The 17,745-nt window shown below is 54.3% G+C and overlaps 5 protein-coding genes across 5 annotated transcripts; 4 read left to right on the plus strand and 1 right to left on the minus strand.

Annotated features, from left to right (window-relative positions):
• Positions 1–271: 271 nt before the first annotated feature.
• Positions 272–1,723, plus strand: CPAR01_08841 (uncharacterized protein; the record flags this gene model as incomplete). Its single annotated transcript, XM_060493108.1, has 1 exon — positions 272–1,723. The coding sequence occupies one exon, from the start codon at positions 272–274 to the stop codon at positions 1,721–1,723; it is 1,452 nt and encodes a 483-aa protein (XP_060347238.1).
• Positions 1,724–2,109: 386 nt separating this feature from the next.
• On the plus strand, positions 2,110–4,498 carry CPAR01_08842 (asparagine synthetase; the record flags this gene model as incomplete). Its single annotated transcript, XM_060493109.1, has 5 exons — positions 2,110–2,323; positions 2,472–2,678; positions 2,748–3,277; positions 3,340–3,481; positions 3,651–4,498. 5 exons carry the CDS (start codon positions 2,110–2,112, stop codon positions 4,496–4,498), a joined length of 1,941 nt encoding a protein of 646 aa, XP_060347239.1.
• Positions 4,499–6,200: 1,702 nt separating this feature from the next.
• Positions 6,201–7,580, plus strand: CPAR01_08843 (phosphatidylserine decarboxylase; the record flags this gene model as incomplete). The annotated part of the gene is made up of 1 exon (XM_060493110.1): positions 6,201–7,580. One exon carries the CDS (start codon positions 6,201–6,203, stop codon positions 7,578–7,580), a length of 1,380 nt encoding a protein of 459 aa, XP_060347240.1.
• Positions 7,581–9,240: 1,660 nt separating this feature from the next.
• Positions 9,241–11,927, plus strand: CPAR01_08844 (uncharacterized protein; the record flags this gene model as incomplete). The annotated part of the gene is made up of 2 exons (XM_060493111.1): positions 9,241–9,391; positions 9,466–11,927. The coding sequence occupies 2 exons, from the start codon at positions 9,241–9,243 to the stop codon at positions 11,925–11,927; spliced, it is 2,613 nt and encodes an 870-aa protein (XP_060347241.1).
• Positions 11,928–12,972: 1,045 nt separating this feature from the next.
• CPAR01_08845 (general alpha-glucoside permease) lies at positions 12,973–14,949 on the minus strand (the record flags this gene model as incomplete). The annotated part of the gene is made up of 1 exon (XM_060493112.1): positions 12,973–14,949. The coding sequence occupies one exon, from the start codon at positions 14,947–14,949 to the stop codon at positions 12,973–12,975; it is 1,977 nt and encodes a 658-aa protein (XP_060347242.1).
• Positions 14,950–17,745: the final 2,796 nt, after the last annotated feature.

Raw genomic sequence — 17,745 nt, forward strand, 5'->3', positions numbered from 1 at the left:
CAATTACATAAGAACGTGATACATAGATGATGAGAAGACCTAGATGTTCGGTTTGGGTTGTAGTTATTCAAAATAGGGGTACAAACGAGAAGTGTTGGTTGAGTGGGGGTAATGCACGGGTTTAAGCACCTTGGGTTGCCCGCTAAACCATCAGTCCATGATCTAGTGCACCTCAACCGACAGCGAATGGTTAGGCCACTACTCAAACGCCAGAATACTGTAGCTCCTGCTGCCAAATCACACCTCAATGCCGTCTTCGCCTTCGTAAAGTATGGAAAATCATGACAGGTCATTCATGCGGGTCATTCGCAAGATTGACGACGCAGACGAGCTCATCCAATCGTTCTTAGCATCCGAGGAATTCATACTCTCTCAGAATGATGCCTCGCTGTCACTCGCTCCCCATGATCAGGAGCGTTTGCTCGACTTTCCAAATGCCGAAACTCAAGCAGCGAACATTGCTGAATCGACTAAGCTATCCAAAGAAGATCTCCTTGAGCGTGCTGTCGAGTCACCCTCGCAGCTGACCGCCGCAGAGATCTCTCTGCTCAAGAACCGCTACTGGATGAATGTCTCGCCAGGCGAGGAACGTGAAGTCTCACGGGCAGCCGGGCTGATCATGGGACCCAATAGAGTCTCAGAAGAGGAGTATGAACAAGCCCAGAAGCGTCTCGGGGCGGTACGCCACATGCTCTATGCAGAAAATGAAGAGAAAGCCATCAACAATGCTATCACAGAGCACTGGAGGCGCGAAAATGAATCATGGAAAGCGAGACAGAGGCAGGAGACTGAAAATGCCTTGTCCAAGGCGCGCCCATGGGTGAGACGTCTGTGGGAGGAGGACAAAGGGGAGAAGGTTTGGGGGTATGGCATGTTCATCGATCCAAAGGCGTTCGCCAACGACGAAGAAGCCGATAGGTACATGGCTCGGAGAGATGGCGTTCTATTCCACGCTCGCGACGCGGTTGGGGCGGGAAGCAGTGCCATCAATAACAAGTGGAAGTTGCAGAAGCTTGAGTGGCCTACCAGTGATGCTGCAGGTGGCGACAAGGAGATGAGCGCCAGACAAGCTGTTGGTCGAGGCGACGCAGAAGAGGATACTAGTGAGCTGACTATTGACGAGGACCAGAGAGGTGGAAGAGAGGACGAAGAGAGACTCGCCAGCTTCCGCATCTTGCGTACAAGGTTCAAGTCCATCCGAGACAGAGGCACAAGGAGTCAAACACAAGAAGGCATCATCTCTGCCGCACCTGTGTATTCAGAAACCAGTGCTCTAGAAGGCGGCATTATACGAAATGTCTTTCTGATGGTAGACAAGCCAAGCGTCAAATCGGTCCTTGGTGCACATAGGCTCGTCGACGACATGTGGGTTTGGGCTGTTGACCCTGACCACGACGATGCGGACGAGACACTTACCACAAACGATGAACCACGGCAATCAGAGACGCCCGGAAGATACAGAGGATTCATGCGTGTACGGCTGCAACAGCTTGTCAATAACTTCTATGACGTGCGACGCTTTCACCAGAGAGAGTACGCAATGAAGAAAATCTGGGAAGCCGCTCAGAAGAGCAAGCATCAAGCCTTTGTTTCAATCCATGATCTTGAGGCCCGGAGTTGGAGTATTGATCGGTTCGTGGGGAGTGCCATGAGAGCGCAGCCACCGCGGATTGTATACGGACCTATACCAACGACTTCTGCCGAAAAGTTGGTTCACAAATAGATAAAGAATTGTCACCGAAATTTGATAGGTCCTTACTAAAAGCTAGTATTCAGGCCGCTCCAGGCAATTGACTCGAGTTTCTCTGTAATGATTCGGATTCTCGGCGCGCTGAAGGCAGTTACATTTTGATAGTTTGATAGTTTGAAGTGGGTTTTGAATCTTGAATCATACCTTGGTCGACGTTTAACCAGAGCTGGCTGGCAACTTCCTCCCAGGAAGGCTCTCTTTTGTGCCTTAGCTTATTCCTATCTGCAACATAAGGTAAGAAAAACGCCTGAGAGTCACTCACCAAGACGGAACTTTCGTGGTTAACGCAGGCTGTCCCGACCCGTGCGCCTCATTTCCCTCTCCATGGCTTCCGTGTAGAGTCGAATTCTTGGAGAAACATGGAGTCGCGAGTTTCAGACAACACAACTTGGTGGTTCATCAACAGTGGGATACAGGCAAACGTATTGCTCTTCCCCGGTACCCAGCTGCCCGAAACTTTGATTCTTCTGTACGAAACTCTGAATCCCAACGGCGAGGATGCAACCCAACGTCACTTTGTTGAAGAAAGTTTAGAGAAGACCCGGGAGCGATACTTCCTGCCAGACTCAGCTCGTGATTCAAGCATTGTCGACTGGTTCTGGAAACTTCTGAACATGCATCGCCTTCTCTTTCTGGTCGCTTCTCTTTCATGAACTACTCCCATATCGTACTTGGCTCTCTTACAGAACCAGCAGGAACTTCATCTGATGAACAATCACAGAAAACTTCATCTCAAGAATGTGCGGGCTAACAGCCATCATCCAATCCGGCAGTCCACAAAACGAATCATCGGAACGAGGCGCCGATGTGCAAAGTAAACTAACACGAAGCCTATCTCTCCTTCAGCATCGAGGGCCAGACGCAGAAGGGACATGGATAAACAGCGACGCTACCGTCGGCATGCTTCATCTCAGCTCTATTGACTCAGGTTTGAGATCGTTTGCCGGAAATTGACACAGTCATGAAGGTCTCGGCCACGCACGCCTCTCAATCATAGATATTTCGCCAACGGGCCTTCAACCCTTACACAGTGAGGATGAGAAAATCCACGTCGTCGTGAACGGCGAGATTTACGACCACTTCGCTATCCGCGGCCGCTGTACCACCGAGTTCGATTACAACTTCTCCGGGAGGAGCGACAGTGAAGTCATCCTGGCTCTGTACCAACACCACGGATTTCGCGGGCTCTTTAAGCACCTGCGTGGCGAATTCGCCTTCGTCTTATACGGTGAGCGATCCGGTGATGTTATCGCCGCGAGGGACCGTTTCGGCATCAAGCCTCTTTTCTGGACATACAGTAGCGAGACGCCGGCCAAACTCTTGATCGCCTCGGAGATCAAGGGGTTTCTGCCCATGGGGTGGGGGCCCGAGTGGGACGTCGATGCCATCTGCAGCGGTGCGGCGGTTCTAGGCGAAGGTACGCTGTTCAAGGGAGTGAAGGAGGTGTTGCCGGGGCATTGGGTGCAGTTCGGTCGAGATGGGAGCGTGACGCAGCATCGGTATTGGGATGCCGAGTATGCGGATAAGGTAAGTGGCTTCACATGAATGTATAAGCCGAACGGTGATTGATAGGCTTACAAGCTGTTTAGACCGTCAAAGAGACACGCAGTATGGATGAGATGGTCGACGGAGTTCGCGAGCGCTTAGTAGATGCCGTACGCCTCCGCCTCCAAGCCGATGTCCCCGTCGGCATCTATCTTTCAGGTGGTCTCGACTCGTCCATTGTGGCGGGTATAACAACGCAGCTCCTACGAGAAAGAGGAGTGAAGCTGGGGAACCAGGATATTAAAGATAGGATCACTTGCTTTAGCATCTCCTTTGCTTCTGATTCCCGGTATAACGAATACGGCAGGTCATTGGGTGCACCCACGCCCTAGACTCATGCTAACAACTTGACAAGACATTGCAGAACGCACCGCAGAATGGCTAGACTTGAATATAGTAAAAAAGGTCATGGACGAGGAAGAACTAGCAAAGCACTTCGCTGACTCCGTCTACCATACCGAGCACCACCACTTCGACATGAACAGCGTCGGGAAGTACGCCCTCTCAGAGCTACCTCGCCAGCAAGGGATCCCCATCGTGCTGACGGGTGAGGGGGCAGACGAGCACTTTGCAGGGTACCCATTCCTAGTCTCCGACTTCCTACGTGAGCCCGACGATGCCTTGCCATTGACGGAGCTAACGAAGGATACCGAGCTTCGGGAAGCGCTAAACGAGTCCGCCGCAGCGCAGTTGCGAAGCATGTACAAAGGGATGGGCATGTTTGATCACTCCCGAACGGAAGAAAGCACCGGCTTCGACTCTCTCGCAGGCTTGGACGTCTTCATGGTCCAATGGCGAGGCTTTCCCTCATCGGACGTGTTTGCCCCCTGGGTGAGAGAAAAACAGAACACACTCAGCGTCTACGAAGCGATCCTCAACTCCATTCCCCCAGACGCCCAGGAGAAGGTTCGAACGCGCTGGCACAGCCTCCACTCGGCGCTGGTAGTCTTCCTAAAGACCTCCATGGCGAACATGGTCTTGACCTGTCTGGGCGACAGGTCGGAGATGGCGTATAGTATCGAGGCGCGTCTCCCATTCCTGGACCACGAGTTGGCGGAGTACGTCAATGGGCTTCCGCCGAGCGTCAAGATGAGCTATAGTAAGCCCGAGGATTCCATAGGAACCAACAACGACGAGAAAGAGAAGAGAAAGAAAGTAGCGCCTCGGAGCTTCTTCTGGGAGAACATGGCCGCTGTCCGATGACGCATCATTGACAAGAAGGTCCTGCGGGAGACGGGGCGGCCGTTCATCACGGACGAGATCTACAACCGCAAGAAGCACCCGTACTCGTCTCCATGGAAGTGGCCCGTGGGAGGGCCGGTACAGCGAATGTTTAGGGGGTTGCTGACGAAAGAGGCGGTCGAATGCCTTGGCTTTGTCGACTTTGGGAGCATATCACGGTGTCTTGAGACTGCATTTGGTGGAAGCGGTGACCCCGCAGCGTTCAGGAAGATGCTTGTCGTCGGTGCCTGAGTGGTTTTGAGTCAGAAATTTGGCGTGAAACTGGCTAGATCTCAGAGATAGATCAATAGGGACGCTGAAAGGGTGATTTGCTGCTGCGGCACTTGATGCATTCTGTCAGGATGAGGAGAAGACACCGCGCGCTTGGATTGATGTCATTGACTTTTAGAGTCGCACAACCATATCAGCTGCTCAGACCGCACGAGATAGTATCAAGCCAAAATTCCGCAAGAAAGAAAGAGCTGGATCGAGGGCATGCCGTAGGTTACGTGCAAGATGCCGTGATCTCTCTAGGGCTTCACTTTGAGCTTGTCTTCTTTCCGTCGTGTCCGCGAAAAGGGTAGCTACCTTCTTATTATGCCATGCCTCTGGCCTCTCAACAGCAAAACGCACCGGTGTTCAAGTGTATTCGCGCAACTAAATACGAGAGTTCCAATTCTCTCTACCCAGCTGTCAATGGCTTAGCCATTTCCCGGCTCTCAGCTCCGGTCACCAGAAGGGTGAGTAAGTAGTGATCGGCAGCCCTGGTCCTCACCTCCATCATGAACCATTGGCTTCAATTATCAACTTCGTACCGCCAAGAAAGCAGATGAACTGACCGAGCATATTTCTATCCCCTTATGGCTATATCTTTCGACGGTATGGTGAAGCAACTGAGGGGAGCCGTGGTAAAATTTATGTGCAAGTGAAACCTGCATCTAGATGTCTCGCCGTTTACGGGTGTCAAACGAGATTAAGAGAAATTGCAGGCAAGCAGGACCAAGTAGTCCAACAACACCACGATGCAAAGTTACGACAGGTCCGAACAGATCGCAATAGTTGCTACGCCGGCAGTGCTTCCCGCCCTGGCTTACACAACGGTTGGACAGATTCGGTTGACGCCTGCAACGATCCGGCAAGTTACCTCATACATCGCGCGAGTGAAAGTAGGCATAAGTCTGTAAGGAGAAGCAAGAAACGAGCCTCTCGCAGATCACAAAGGATCAACACCAAAACATACTAAAAACACCTTGACAACCCCGCCAAGCTGACAAGACGCTAGAATCTTGTATCCCGATCTGGCATCATCCGAGTACGCGTCAAGGAGCGGGAGTAACGAGACACCTGCGCGGGGTGCCGTTGATCAACAGAGGGGAAGTGAGACAGCAAAGCCGGTCTCAGTTCTCCGGCAGCGGTACGGCAACGGGCCGTGACTAGTGCCCGCTCCTGCTCCTCCTCCCCGTTGACATTGACAGCTCTTGACCTATTTGCACGTCGTTGAGATCAAGGAAAGAGAGGAGGAGAGGGCGGTCTGGCTCGTCTATAAATGAGGCCAGAGATCCTCAGATGGAGATGAGTAGAAGAATCAGGCTCTTCTTGACCATCAAGCACTCAGATTCCAATTCGAAACCCAAGCAGAGACTTCTTCACTCTTCCTAAACTTTCCAGCAAAACATCGCCCATCATGCCGGGTCTTCCCACTGCCACTGACGAAGAAGTCGGCTTCCAGCCGATCCCGTCAAACCCCTACCTCAAGCAGCCGGGATCCGTCCCAGGCTCGATCTCCAGAGGTGCCAAGTCCTCATGGGGTTCCTTCATGCCCCCCAACACCTACGAGCCCGTCGTAGACGAAGGAATCATCCACTTCAACCCCATCATCATCCTCTTTATGTCCCTTATTCCAAAGGACGACCTTACCAAGGCTGTTCAGTCGGCACTGGGGAAAATCCCAGAATTCATGGCGAAAATGGGCATCGAAGACGCAGACACATTCTACAAGTTTGCCAACGACATGCTCAAGTGGACTCCCACCGAGAACGTCCAGGCCAAGGATGTGTACGACATCCTGTGCCTGTTCTACTTCATCCTCGACCAGCAGCCGCTGCTGCGCAAGCAGACGCTCGTCCACCCGAGCTCGGTTGGGTTGCCGCTGACCCCGCTATCGAGCTGGATCGTGGTGTTTGCGCAGCTCATCGGGCTCTTCATGGACACGCCGGCGTCCATCAACGAGAAGACCTTCCAGACGTTTGTCGACTCGCCAAAGTACATGATCAAAGAAGAGGCGCTCATCCCCGAAGGCGGCTTCCGCACCTTCAACGACTTCTTCTCCCGCCATCTCAAGCCGGGCGTGAGACCCATTGCGGATCAGGACGATGATAGGGTCATCACTTACCCTGCGGACTGCACCTACGACAATTCGCTCTACAACCAGAGCATCGTCAACGTTCAGGACACGGGTATCATTGAGATCAAGGGCCTCCCCTGGACCATCGGAGCCCTGCTCCAGGGCAGCGAGTATGCGGACTGTTTCCACGGGGGCGTCTGGATGCATGCCTTCTTGAACACGTTCAACTACCACCGGCAGCACGCGCCCGTCTCCGGGACAGTCATCGAGGCCAAGAACATCCAGGGAGCGGCGTACCTCGAAGTGGATCAACAGTGTCGTCCGATCCGCAAGCTCTTCGTGACGGCCGAGGACATTGAGAAGGACCCCAACTGCCGGCCCGAGGCGCCCGACTCCCCGGGCTACCAGTTCCTCCAGACGAGAGGCCTGGTAGTCATTGACAATCCGGTGCTCGGCAAGGTCGCCGTGCTGCCGATTGGCATGGCCATGGTCTCGTCGGTCAAGCTATCGGTCCGCGTGGGGCAGAAGCTGCAGAAGGGCCAGGAGATCTCGACGTTCTTGTTTGGCGGGTCGGACATCATCTGCGTGTTTGAGCCGCGTGCCAAGTTGACGCCTGAGCACTTTGTGCCGTCGCCCAAGGACGACTACTCGAGATACGGGAGTGTGTTAGCGAAGGCGCCTGGTCAGGGCTCGAATGGGACTTCGAATGGGTACCACTGATTGGGTTAGTTGGTTCAGGCTCATGCCTGTACTCGTACACAGTAGCTCCCGAATGGTGATATCTGAATTCTGAATCTTGTTGAGAGAGTGAATGACTCTCCCTTCCCCTTCTGCATTCGCCGTGTTTCCGAAGTGGCTGTGAAAGAGGACGGGGTTCTCAAAGTGTCCATGACTCCGAGAGTGACACAAACGTTGTTCGTGCCCAACAGTGGATTTCTTCTTTTCGTGGCCTGGCAAACCGGCCCAGAGGCCTCCACAGCTCGAGGTGGCGGCCACGGCGAGCCTCATGTTTTCAGAGTCGCGGTCTGTTCTTGAAACAAACTCAGCTCGGCGGAGACCAGACGGGAGGAGGACGAAGACCTCGGAAAGTAGAGATGCAAGGCGAAGAAGCGGACCGGCCCGTATAAGATGGAGAAAACTGCATTTGAAGGCAAATGGATCAAAAGGCGGTGACTATATTTTCCAAGATATGCATGGAAAAGGAGAAAGGTGATGCAGGTTTGCAGCTCTCTCGTATTCAGGGGTAAATGCGGAATGTCAGCCTCAATGAGAAAACGGAAGGCAGGAGAAACAAAAAGTACGTAGATGGATGCTTATTGAATGGCTGGGAAAACGGAGTCGGGCAAAGGTGTGTGTGAGGTTGGGTGACGTTGCAAAGCCACTTGCGCTTGTGCAGCTTGACGTGTCCGACGGTGGGACAAACCGACAACGCTTTGATGTTGAAGCATCCAGGCACAGGCTGCTGCATCTGTTTGCTGGTTCGGTGGTTCCGTTAAGATGCAGCTTCTTTTCGGGTACAGATGACTCATTGCTACATCCGAGACATTTCTTGCATTTTTTCTTTCTGTTGTCTTCTTTCCTCGCCGTTTCATCTTGCCCTGTGTTGAGAAAATCGCCATCATCGAGAAAAGGCAGGAACGTATATTCGTACCTACCTACCTTACGGTAGACTTGGGTAGGAAGTACGAATAATCGCGCCTGCCAGGTTCATCCAAAAATTAATTAACCCCCAGCCACCTGTTTGCGCGATTCTATGGAGAACTCTCCTAAATAAGTGGAATCCGTCACGTGCGATAAGAGCTTCAACCTATCGATAAGCTGCTGACCGTCGCTGAGCCAGGGGTGTGGCGCCAAGGAAGACCGCGTTACCCCGCGCAACCACGTCTGCGAGTCTGCAAGGACCGTCTTTCGCTGACACCTGGAACTGGAACCAGGTTGATGCTGCTGCCGCTGGGTGGTGAGCTCACAGACTGGCCAACCCACTCCTCCCGCCCGTCTCTCTCTTTTTTCTTGGGACCGCCTGCCTTGCCTCACCTTACCTTAGTCTCTCTTCACTAAAGATAGTACCTGAGGTCTATCTTGAGAGATTTCTTTGTTCTACTTCATTTTTTTTCTGAGTTGAAGCAGAAGAAGAATCGTCTTCCTTTGCTTCACACTTTCACCAACACCGAGAAATCACCCCCACTCACCTCTGGACGTCTCACCGACCGGCTCATAGGGACCCTCCCAACCCCCCTCCAAGACAAACACATTCCTCGGGGGTCCCTTTCTTTCGAGTCGAGTCGCCCACGATAGAGACACCAAACGCAATCAGACAATCCCGCATTCCTCAAATCTATCGACCCCGAACTGAAGGTCCGCTTCGCCCGTCGTCGCCATCATGGCGCCGGCAGATGGGTTCTCGGCGCCCGGCGTCGCTTCCTACGACTCCAACACCATGACCGTTGGTGATGGTACCTGGGACTTTAGCAAGAACACATTCTTGTTGCCTAACCTCGTCGGCCTCAATTTTGAGACGATGCAGTACAATGGTGAGAATACCTTACTCTCAAACACGGCGCATTCGCTGTGGCAGCCTGCCCGACTAACACGCGACCACCCACAGGCATGGGCAATCGCTTCTCGACCGTCGCTCAGTACCATACTCTCGTACTCGCCCACGGCGTCATGGCCGCCATCATCTTCCTCCTCATCGTGCCATTATCCGTCTTTACCGCCCGCTTCTATACAGCGAAACCAGGCTACGCGATACCTTACCATGCCCAACTCAATATCCTCGCTGCGCTTATGCTCGTCGCCGTCTTCGTCCTGGGCTGGTTCGCCGTTGGCCCCGAAAGAAGTTGGACCAACCCCCACCACGCAATCGGCCTCGCCATCTTCATCATGTTCCTCCTCCAAATCATCGGCGGCCGGCTTGTGAGACATATCAGGGGACGTTCGCTCCGCAAAATGTTTCACCGCTGGAGTGGTCGACTCATTGCGCTTCTCGGCATCATCCAGGTTCCTCTCGGTCTGACCCTGTACGGCTCGCCCAAGTGGACCTTCATCATCTTCTCCCTCTGGCTGGCTTTTCTGCTCCTCATCTACTTTATCCTGAGCTACCGCGCCGAGGGTGCAGACCACCACCGTGGCCGTGAGACCTACATCAGTGGAGGTCGCTCCGAAGGCCCGAGTGGCATCACCGAGTCAGAGTACTACAGCGACGTCTACACTGAGAAGACCAAAAAGGACCGGAAATGGCTGGCGCCCCTCGCCGCGGGTGCGACCATTGCCGCTCTCTTCAGTCGCAAGAAGCACAAGGAGAAGGAGAAGGAGCTCAGCCGGGAAAGATCGCGATCAAGGAGCCGCAGTCGTGGGCCGGAGGTTATCGGTTCCCGGCGTGGATCCGCGAGCTATCTCACATCCAGACGGGGCTCAGGCACATACCTCGAAGACGAAAAGTTCACCGAAGTCGATTCTCGACGGGATGACAAGAAGTCGGGAGGCTTCCTGTCTAAGCTGGCCGGCATTGGTGCTGTCCTAGGCGCTGGCAAACTCGTGTCGAACCTGATGAAGCGCAAGGAAAAGCGTACTTATGACGAAGAGTACTCGGCCGTATCTGTTGAGACCCCGAGACGCCGCCCGAGTCGAAGTTACCCTGCTACGAGCGAATACACTGATTACACGGATTGGACCGAGGACACTCCGCCACCGAGGCGTCCCCGAGACGGCCCCATCCTGCCAGCACCTGGAGGACCGACAGCGGCAGCCGCGGCTCTGAGCGCCGCTGAACCGCGAACCAACCGCCCACCTCACGCCAGGACCCGATCGCAGTACAGCTTCGAGGACTCGGAATATTCGTCATACGTCAGCCCATCCAGACGGAGAGAAGACCAGCCCGCCGCCGCCGGTGGGGCCGGAAAGGGCATCCTCGCCGGCCTTGGCCTAGGATGGTTCGCCAAGAAAATGGCCGACCGGAAGGCGAAGCGCGCCGAGGAGCAAAGAATCCGAGAAGAGGAGGACATGAGATCTGGTATCACAGGCTCGAGGTACACGGGAGACGGCTTCCACTCGCCCTCCCGCGATCGGAGAGGCTCCCGCCGCATGAGCGGACGTCGGCCCCGACCTCCCATGTCTGCCTTGAGCACCGAGATCACACAAATGACCGAATCCTCCGAACTGGAACCTCGACCTCCCGGTACCGGGTACGGCGGCCCACCGATGCCACCCCTCTCCGCCGGTCCCCCACCCCCACCTGGCGCTCCCGGAATCTACCCAGTCGGCGACCACTCCCGCACAACTTACTCCAGACACGAAGTCGTTGAGTCCGGTATCAGCATGCCCTCGATGCCTCCCGACCCAGCAGGCGTTCTTCACCGTGAATCCGAAACCGACGTCTACGGCTCGCCTAGCGGCCGGCCCCGACGCCGCGACTCATCCAAACGCAGGCGAGCCGGCGAAGAAGCTGCCGCCGCCGCTGTCGCATCAGCGAGCGTTCTTGCCGCCGAAGAGAACGCCCGTCGCCACCGCGCCCAGTCCGAGCGCTCGCAACCTGTGAGCGTTAAGGTCCGAGTCCATGACGACAAGGATAGGAACGTCACGCTGCGGAGGCTGACGGAGGAAGAAGCCGCAGCAAGCAGGCGCGGGGACAGGAGGAGGCGGGCCGGATCCGTGAGCAGTCTCTACGGCAGCGAAGTCGGCAGCGGACGGCGGTACCGTCGGGACTCGAGCCAGAGAAGAGCAGAATCAGCAGCAGAACGATTAGCAGAGACCGGAGGACGAGACGGCAGTCTACCACCGCCGAATCCTGCTTTCGCCGCGGGGCGGCAACCGAAAGACTCGGCATATTACTCTGGCGGCCCACCGCCGCCGCCACCGGGCGTGATGATGGGTGAAGGAAACGTCTCGAGCATAGGCAGCGAGAATACCCACGGTACATGGAGCCAAATGAGCCCTTCGCCCAGCGCGGCAGACAATCTGAAGACTAACCCCGTCGAAACCGCAGCAGCCGATAATCGTCGTAGACGCAGGCAGGAGCGTAGACGCAGCAGCGCGAGTCGCCCCACGGGCGCCGACATGTTTGATTAAAGTTGCCTCTAGAGTAAGGGGTAGAAAAAGAGCTTTTTTTTTTTAGAAAAACCCTGCCACAGCCGCAAGCGCAAACGACGAACGCATTTTCCACACGAGGTCCATTACACCTCATCCGCCTATATTACCCTCTATCACGACCGAGACGACGTCAATATTGAACCCTTTTCTCTTCTACCGAACATAACAGGGTTCGGTAAGTATGATCTGATTGCAGAACAGCAAGCTATGAGGCGAAGGAGAGCAGAAGAAACACGAAATGAGAAAGAATGCATTGGGTCGGGGGGTTCAGATTCGAACCCCCCGAAAGGAGTTTGGTCATGTTTGATTTTTGCGGCATGAAACTGGTTGGGGGGGCATTTTATCACACACGTCGTGGGAGTCAGAGAATCAGACTCTGTTCATCTCTCGTGTGTTGTTGCCGTTTTTATAAATGTATGGGAGGGTGGACGGAGGCCACCCTTCCGAATGAGATGATTGTACGAGAAGAATAACGCAAAGAAGGGTGGATGAAGTGTGGGTATAATTGGACAAAAAAATGAAATAAGAATCACTTCATCAACGTTTTATGTCTACATGTAACCTCGCACAGTATCCCTAAACAACGCAAGTGAACATGGTCATCGCTGCATCTGGAATGTTATTGTGTCGGCTGCGTGCCGTTATCATTCTAAGCAGCTAAAGCTGCTTCTTATGTATCGTGTGGTCTACAGCCTCATGACCCCTTCTTCCTCTCGCATTCTAGAAGTGGTGGTGAAGGATAAAAGGAAAATCGCCCCTATGCGTTCCCCGTCATACCATCGCTGTTGCTCCCTCGATGCGCTCCGTGTGAACCGATTCAAAAACATCCCAACTCGAGAATTCATAAGTGAAAAGAAGAAGAAAAAGTGGCGTGGCAAACCCTTTTCCGCCTCGGTGGTCATGTCATATGCCCAAACTCCTTGCATGTTTCGCAAATCCAACCCAATTACAAAGTGGAAACCTCGTTCCCCTTCGTTCAAGCGCCGCAAAACCCAACGCCAAATGAGTGTATTTCCAAGCACTTTTAATACTCGGCACCACCAAAACTCTTGTTCCTCGTGAGGGTCGCACGCTTGATACTGGCTCGCGGGAGATGCTCGTAACTCTTATTGCGGCTGCGACCCGTGCCGGGACGGATTCCGGGAGTGGCGGGATCACCCTCCTCGGCCGCGACCATGGCGTCTGCTGGCAAGGAGGCGCTTTCCTTGATGCTCGCAACGAAGAAGGAAGAGATAAGCACAGCGATACCGCCGAGGGCCAATACGATAGCGATGGAGTGATCGCCTGGAGTACCGCGAGGCTTCTGCCAGATTCTGAAGATGATGCTGGATCCGACGGTGGCAATGATTTGGGGCGCAGCGATGGCCATGTTGTGAATCCCCAAAATGACGCCGGCCTGGTCTGCCTCTTCACTGTCGCTCAAATCGGTCTGGTCTGAGTCGGCGGTAGAGTCGACGGTGGAGGGCGACGCCGGGCCATCGCCTCTGCTGGGGCTGAATTGCCGTTGCTTTCTCTGGCGAATCTTTGCATCCCTCCGGCTGATTTCAGCGCTGATGATGGCCCAGGGTGCCCAAAGTGTCATTGCCCAGGTAATTCCGACCAAACCGATCAAGGCCGTGGCTGCTTCTACCGTACGAACAATGACGGTGCAGAACATGGCGCCCGAGAAGAGAATCAGAGATGCAAACCAAGCCCGCTTTAGGGTGAACCCGGGGATCTGCAGGCGATCCAACCAAGACGCCTTTTCATCACCGAACTCTCCACTGTCACTGTCTCCTGGGAGATCACCAAGTGGTTGACTGTCGTAGGTGGGTGCGACGAAAAAGGGGAGAAAGACGTTCGTAAGCAAGCTGACGACGGAATTGATGAGCAGAGCAAAGGTTCCGATACGAGTTGCTCTTTCGTATAGCTGATCGAGTTCCTCCGGCGTCATGTGGGGGTTAGCCTCCAGGTACGGCTCAACATAAATCTCACCAATATACGAGGAGGTGTAGAAAAGAAGCGGGAAAAAGCCGACCCATGCGCATAATTGGACTTGGCAAACCCTCCTGATCTGAGGCGGCAGACGCTTGATTGATTTAAAGATTTTGCCGAAGAAGGAGAACACACCAGGCTTGCCCGAAGCTGGCGGGCCTTCCAGTCGAGGGTCGCGCTCCTTGATCAACGTGGTGCTCACTGCAATAGTCGCCGCAAGGGCAATGCTGGCGATGGCGCATAGCACCTTGAACTGGCTGTCACCCAGAAACCAAAGGTACGTAGGGAGGTTGATGTAGCCAGCAATGTAGCCGACAATGTTTCCGAAACCGGTGATGCGACTCGCCATGGCGTTGGCAGCTTCTTGTTGGTGAGCCGGAGCACAGTCCACGATGAAAGCTCGAATAGAAGCCTGCACGGTGTTGATGGCGAAATCGAGGACGTAAATGCCCACCACGGCCACACAAATAATGGTGTTCTTGACGGCGACAGATTCGACATCAGCGCCAAAGAGGCTCATGATACCACCTACAATTTCTCTAGTCCATGCCAGGAACATTAGAGAGATGATAGTCGCGATAGCCCCGCCAACCATGAAGGGTTTCCGCTTGCCCCACGAGAGTCGGCAATTGTCGCTGAGCATACCGACATAGGGCTGAACCAAGGTGCCGGTAAGCGGGCCAGCAATCCACACCAGGGCCATCAGCGACTTGCTCAATCCAAGGGATAGCAAATAGGGAGACCCATTGGACAACTCGACAGACCAGGCGATTTGCAAACCACCGATACTAATGGTCAGGAGAATCAGGTACCATACGCTCTTGGTTTGCTGTGTATCTTCCTGCTGCGCTGCCAGTACCGCATGATGATCAAAGTAGCCTTCATCGTCGTTGTTGGAGGAGAGCAGCGGCGATCGCTCACTGCGTACGCCTCTCTCCTTGGGATTCGACGGTGCAGATTCGGTGCTCTGGGCGATTGATGGCATCGGACGGCCCCTCCTGGGGGACTGAGACTGAGATGAAGGCATCTCTTCGGTCGTTGAGCGTCAACCCGCGACGACTCGGAAGTGAAGCGATTCGGAAAGTCGATTTCGGACAGGCCCACTAGCGGGGCAAGCTGGGGAAGCGTTCGTTCAATGCGGGGAGGTCGGCTCGATCGATTGACTGACGAACCTTTAGACTGGGTCGGCTAATTGACAGGCGACAGAAGAGTATATAAATGGCGGATCGAATTTGCAATGGCAATGACAAGTGTTTGTTCGTTGCCGGGTTGGGCAGAAAAAGAAGTTGTGTTGTCACGCGGTCAAGTAGGAGGATGCCACGAGACCCCCGAACACGGGCTGCTGGTACAAGGTGATTCGATTTCTGACGATGACAGAGCGGTGGCAGGAGTGTGCGTCATTCGCTGGGCTGGAAACTGCGCCCTGGCTGAATGACCAACTGTCTGGTGCAGGTCGGTTCCTGATTCGAGCCCAGGCTATGCGGTTCGATGCAGGCGAGGGCAAATGAGGAGCTGTACCGTCTGTTGAGGTGGTGTGCTAGGGTTGCGCCTGGATGTCCGAGTACCTACTAGTAGGGTAAGAATAGGCCTGGTTCCGAGTCTCGACTCGACAAGCAATGTAGCGGACAGCGGGAGAGCGGCAGCCAAATGCACCGTCTTGGGACCGCTGGCAGTGGCAGATAGAACCAGGGGCGAATTTGCAGATGAACTGGCGGAGAGAGGCGAATGAGATACGAATACAACTGGTGTTGATGGTGAACGGACTGAAGCGTTGTCTCGATCCGTCTCTTTGCTTGATGGCCTAGGGAGCCTGAGACTGGACGGGGAAAGCAGCTAAATGCGACCTCGGGCAGGTTAGGTTGGCGTGGTCGGATGGATAAAGACTGCACGTGGCGAAAAGGAAGAGTAACTGATGGTCGAGACACATGCAACGTTGAAAAGAGATGGTGAGGGGGAGGGAAGGGAAAGGAGATGTTATTATTTATTCGCCTGGTTCCGAGCAAGTTGAGTGGTGGAATTGATGGGATCTTCCACGGCTAGTAGGGCGCGGGTTCCGGATGAGGAAGAGAGGAGAAGAGATGGCTTGGAACGGACGAGAGGGAAGGGCGAAAGAGAAGAAGACGGAAGAAAGAAAGACAAGAAAATGGCGGGGCCGAGAGTCTAACACACACTGCCTATGGGCATGAGGTGACAGCCCAAGTCGCGATGGCATCGCACAGAGACGGTGAAAGAGAGCGACACCCGTCAACCTTGCTTCCTGGCCTGTTCCCGGGGTGGCCCCCGCACTCAGTACGTCATGCCCGTAGCTCCTTCACCTCCACCGAGTACTGAGATGCTGGGCCGCTACGTTTCCTCCTATCTTTTTTTTTTTAGGGTATCTTCCAGTCCCGACTTCCCAACCTTGAGGTAGTTGTCCCAGACGAAACGCCCGCCTTTCTTAAGTACCTACCTGGGCTTGAACTGCATGGGTTGCTGCTGCTACCCAGGATAGACAATCTGCACACCGACGTTGCTATTTCATCACCTCACCGTTGGGAAAGAATCAGAATGGGAATAGACCAGGACAGAGAACACTAAAAACACAACAGACTTGATGGGCGTGCATAGGGTCCTCCACCGGTACTTGCTCTCTGACAAAAACTACAACAACATAGACAGACACGGGTAGGCCTCGTGTGGTCGCTGCACACGCCATCTTCAGGCAAAAGTCAGGTACGATAGGGCACCACCTCACCATCTCACCATCTGCCTATCTCACTCATCTGGCCCCCCCTCGGATCGCAACCCCGTGTCTCTGCGTGTGGTAGAACAGCCGTCTCCGGCTGACGGTGCCCTCCATCCGGCTGATGTGCCCTCACGAGGGATCTTGATCAAGTGCTACCCCGGTTTTCCCAACAAGTCCTGCCACAGCACCCTCAAGTGTCAGATGTCTTACCGGCAGTCCACATCCACAACACCCTCAGCTTGGATGGTCCCTACAACTGTTTCCACTGGATCTTTTTTACGGCCCCCGCGGACATGGAAGCTGGGGAAAACAATGGGCCTTTCTCACTTTGCGGAGAACCCGTACACAATAGGGCAGATCCCACGATGCTTACCTTACTGCGTCTGTAGGCAATGCAATGCCACAATGGGTGGCATGGAACCCTACTGCCTGCCCATGGAGGTGCTCAGCTGTGTTGGGCCCAGTAATTGCCCGAGTTCTACTTTGTACTAGAATCCGACCCATGGTGGGGCACCTCATCGTCGACCTCAACTGGTCCTCACGAGCACGTGCCGTGTCAAATGAAGTCATGCTTCCTGCAGGCAGCGGCCAAGCTCGGCCCAATCTTCCTACCACTTCCATTACATGAGGTGGACGTTCATTATGCATCAAGGTATGATATGCAACACAGCAACTATTCATGCAATACAAGAGAAGAAGTAGAATAACAGTCACATTTTGACACAAACGGCACATTCAGTCTTATCGGAATTCAAGTGGCCAAAGGTAAGGCACCTAATCCTCGACGTGTCCACCGCTCCGTCTCACCGGGTTCGGCCCCGAGCTACCATACCTTACCTTATACCCTACTATGTACACTATCCGTACGGATACAGGCTAACATCGTCTGGGCCCGCAGTACCCGGTACTTTAGGATCTGCGCTTGGCGCTGCGTTTTCCGCCATCAGCTAGTGACACGCGCCCGCTTTCGATTGTAACTCTACCACCCCGCCGAGGCTACGCAAGCAAAACCGCCCGTCAAACAGCACCCATCCAATCACCGCATCGCTCCAGAGCCACTTCCTGCCATTGCGCAGTGTTGCAGCCTCCGACCAGTGG

The sequence above is a fragment of the Colletotrichum paranaense genome, assembly GCF_030867605.1.
Source record: "Colletotrichum paranaense strain IMI 384185 chromosome Unknown Scaffold_7.1, whole genome shotgun sequence".
Lineage (NCBI taxonomy): Eukaryota > Fungi > Ascomycota > Sordariomycetes > Glomerellales > Glomerellaceae > Colletotrichum > Colletotrichum paranaense.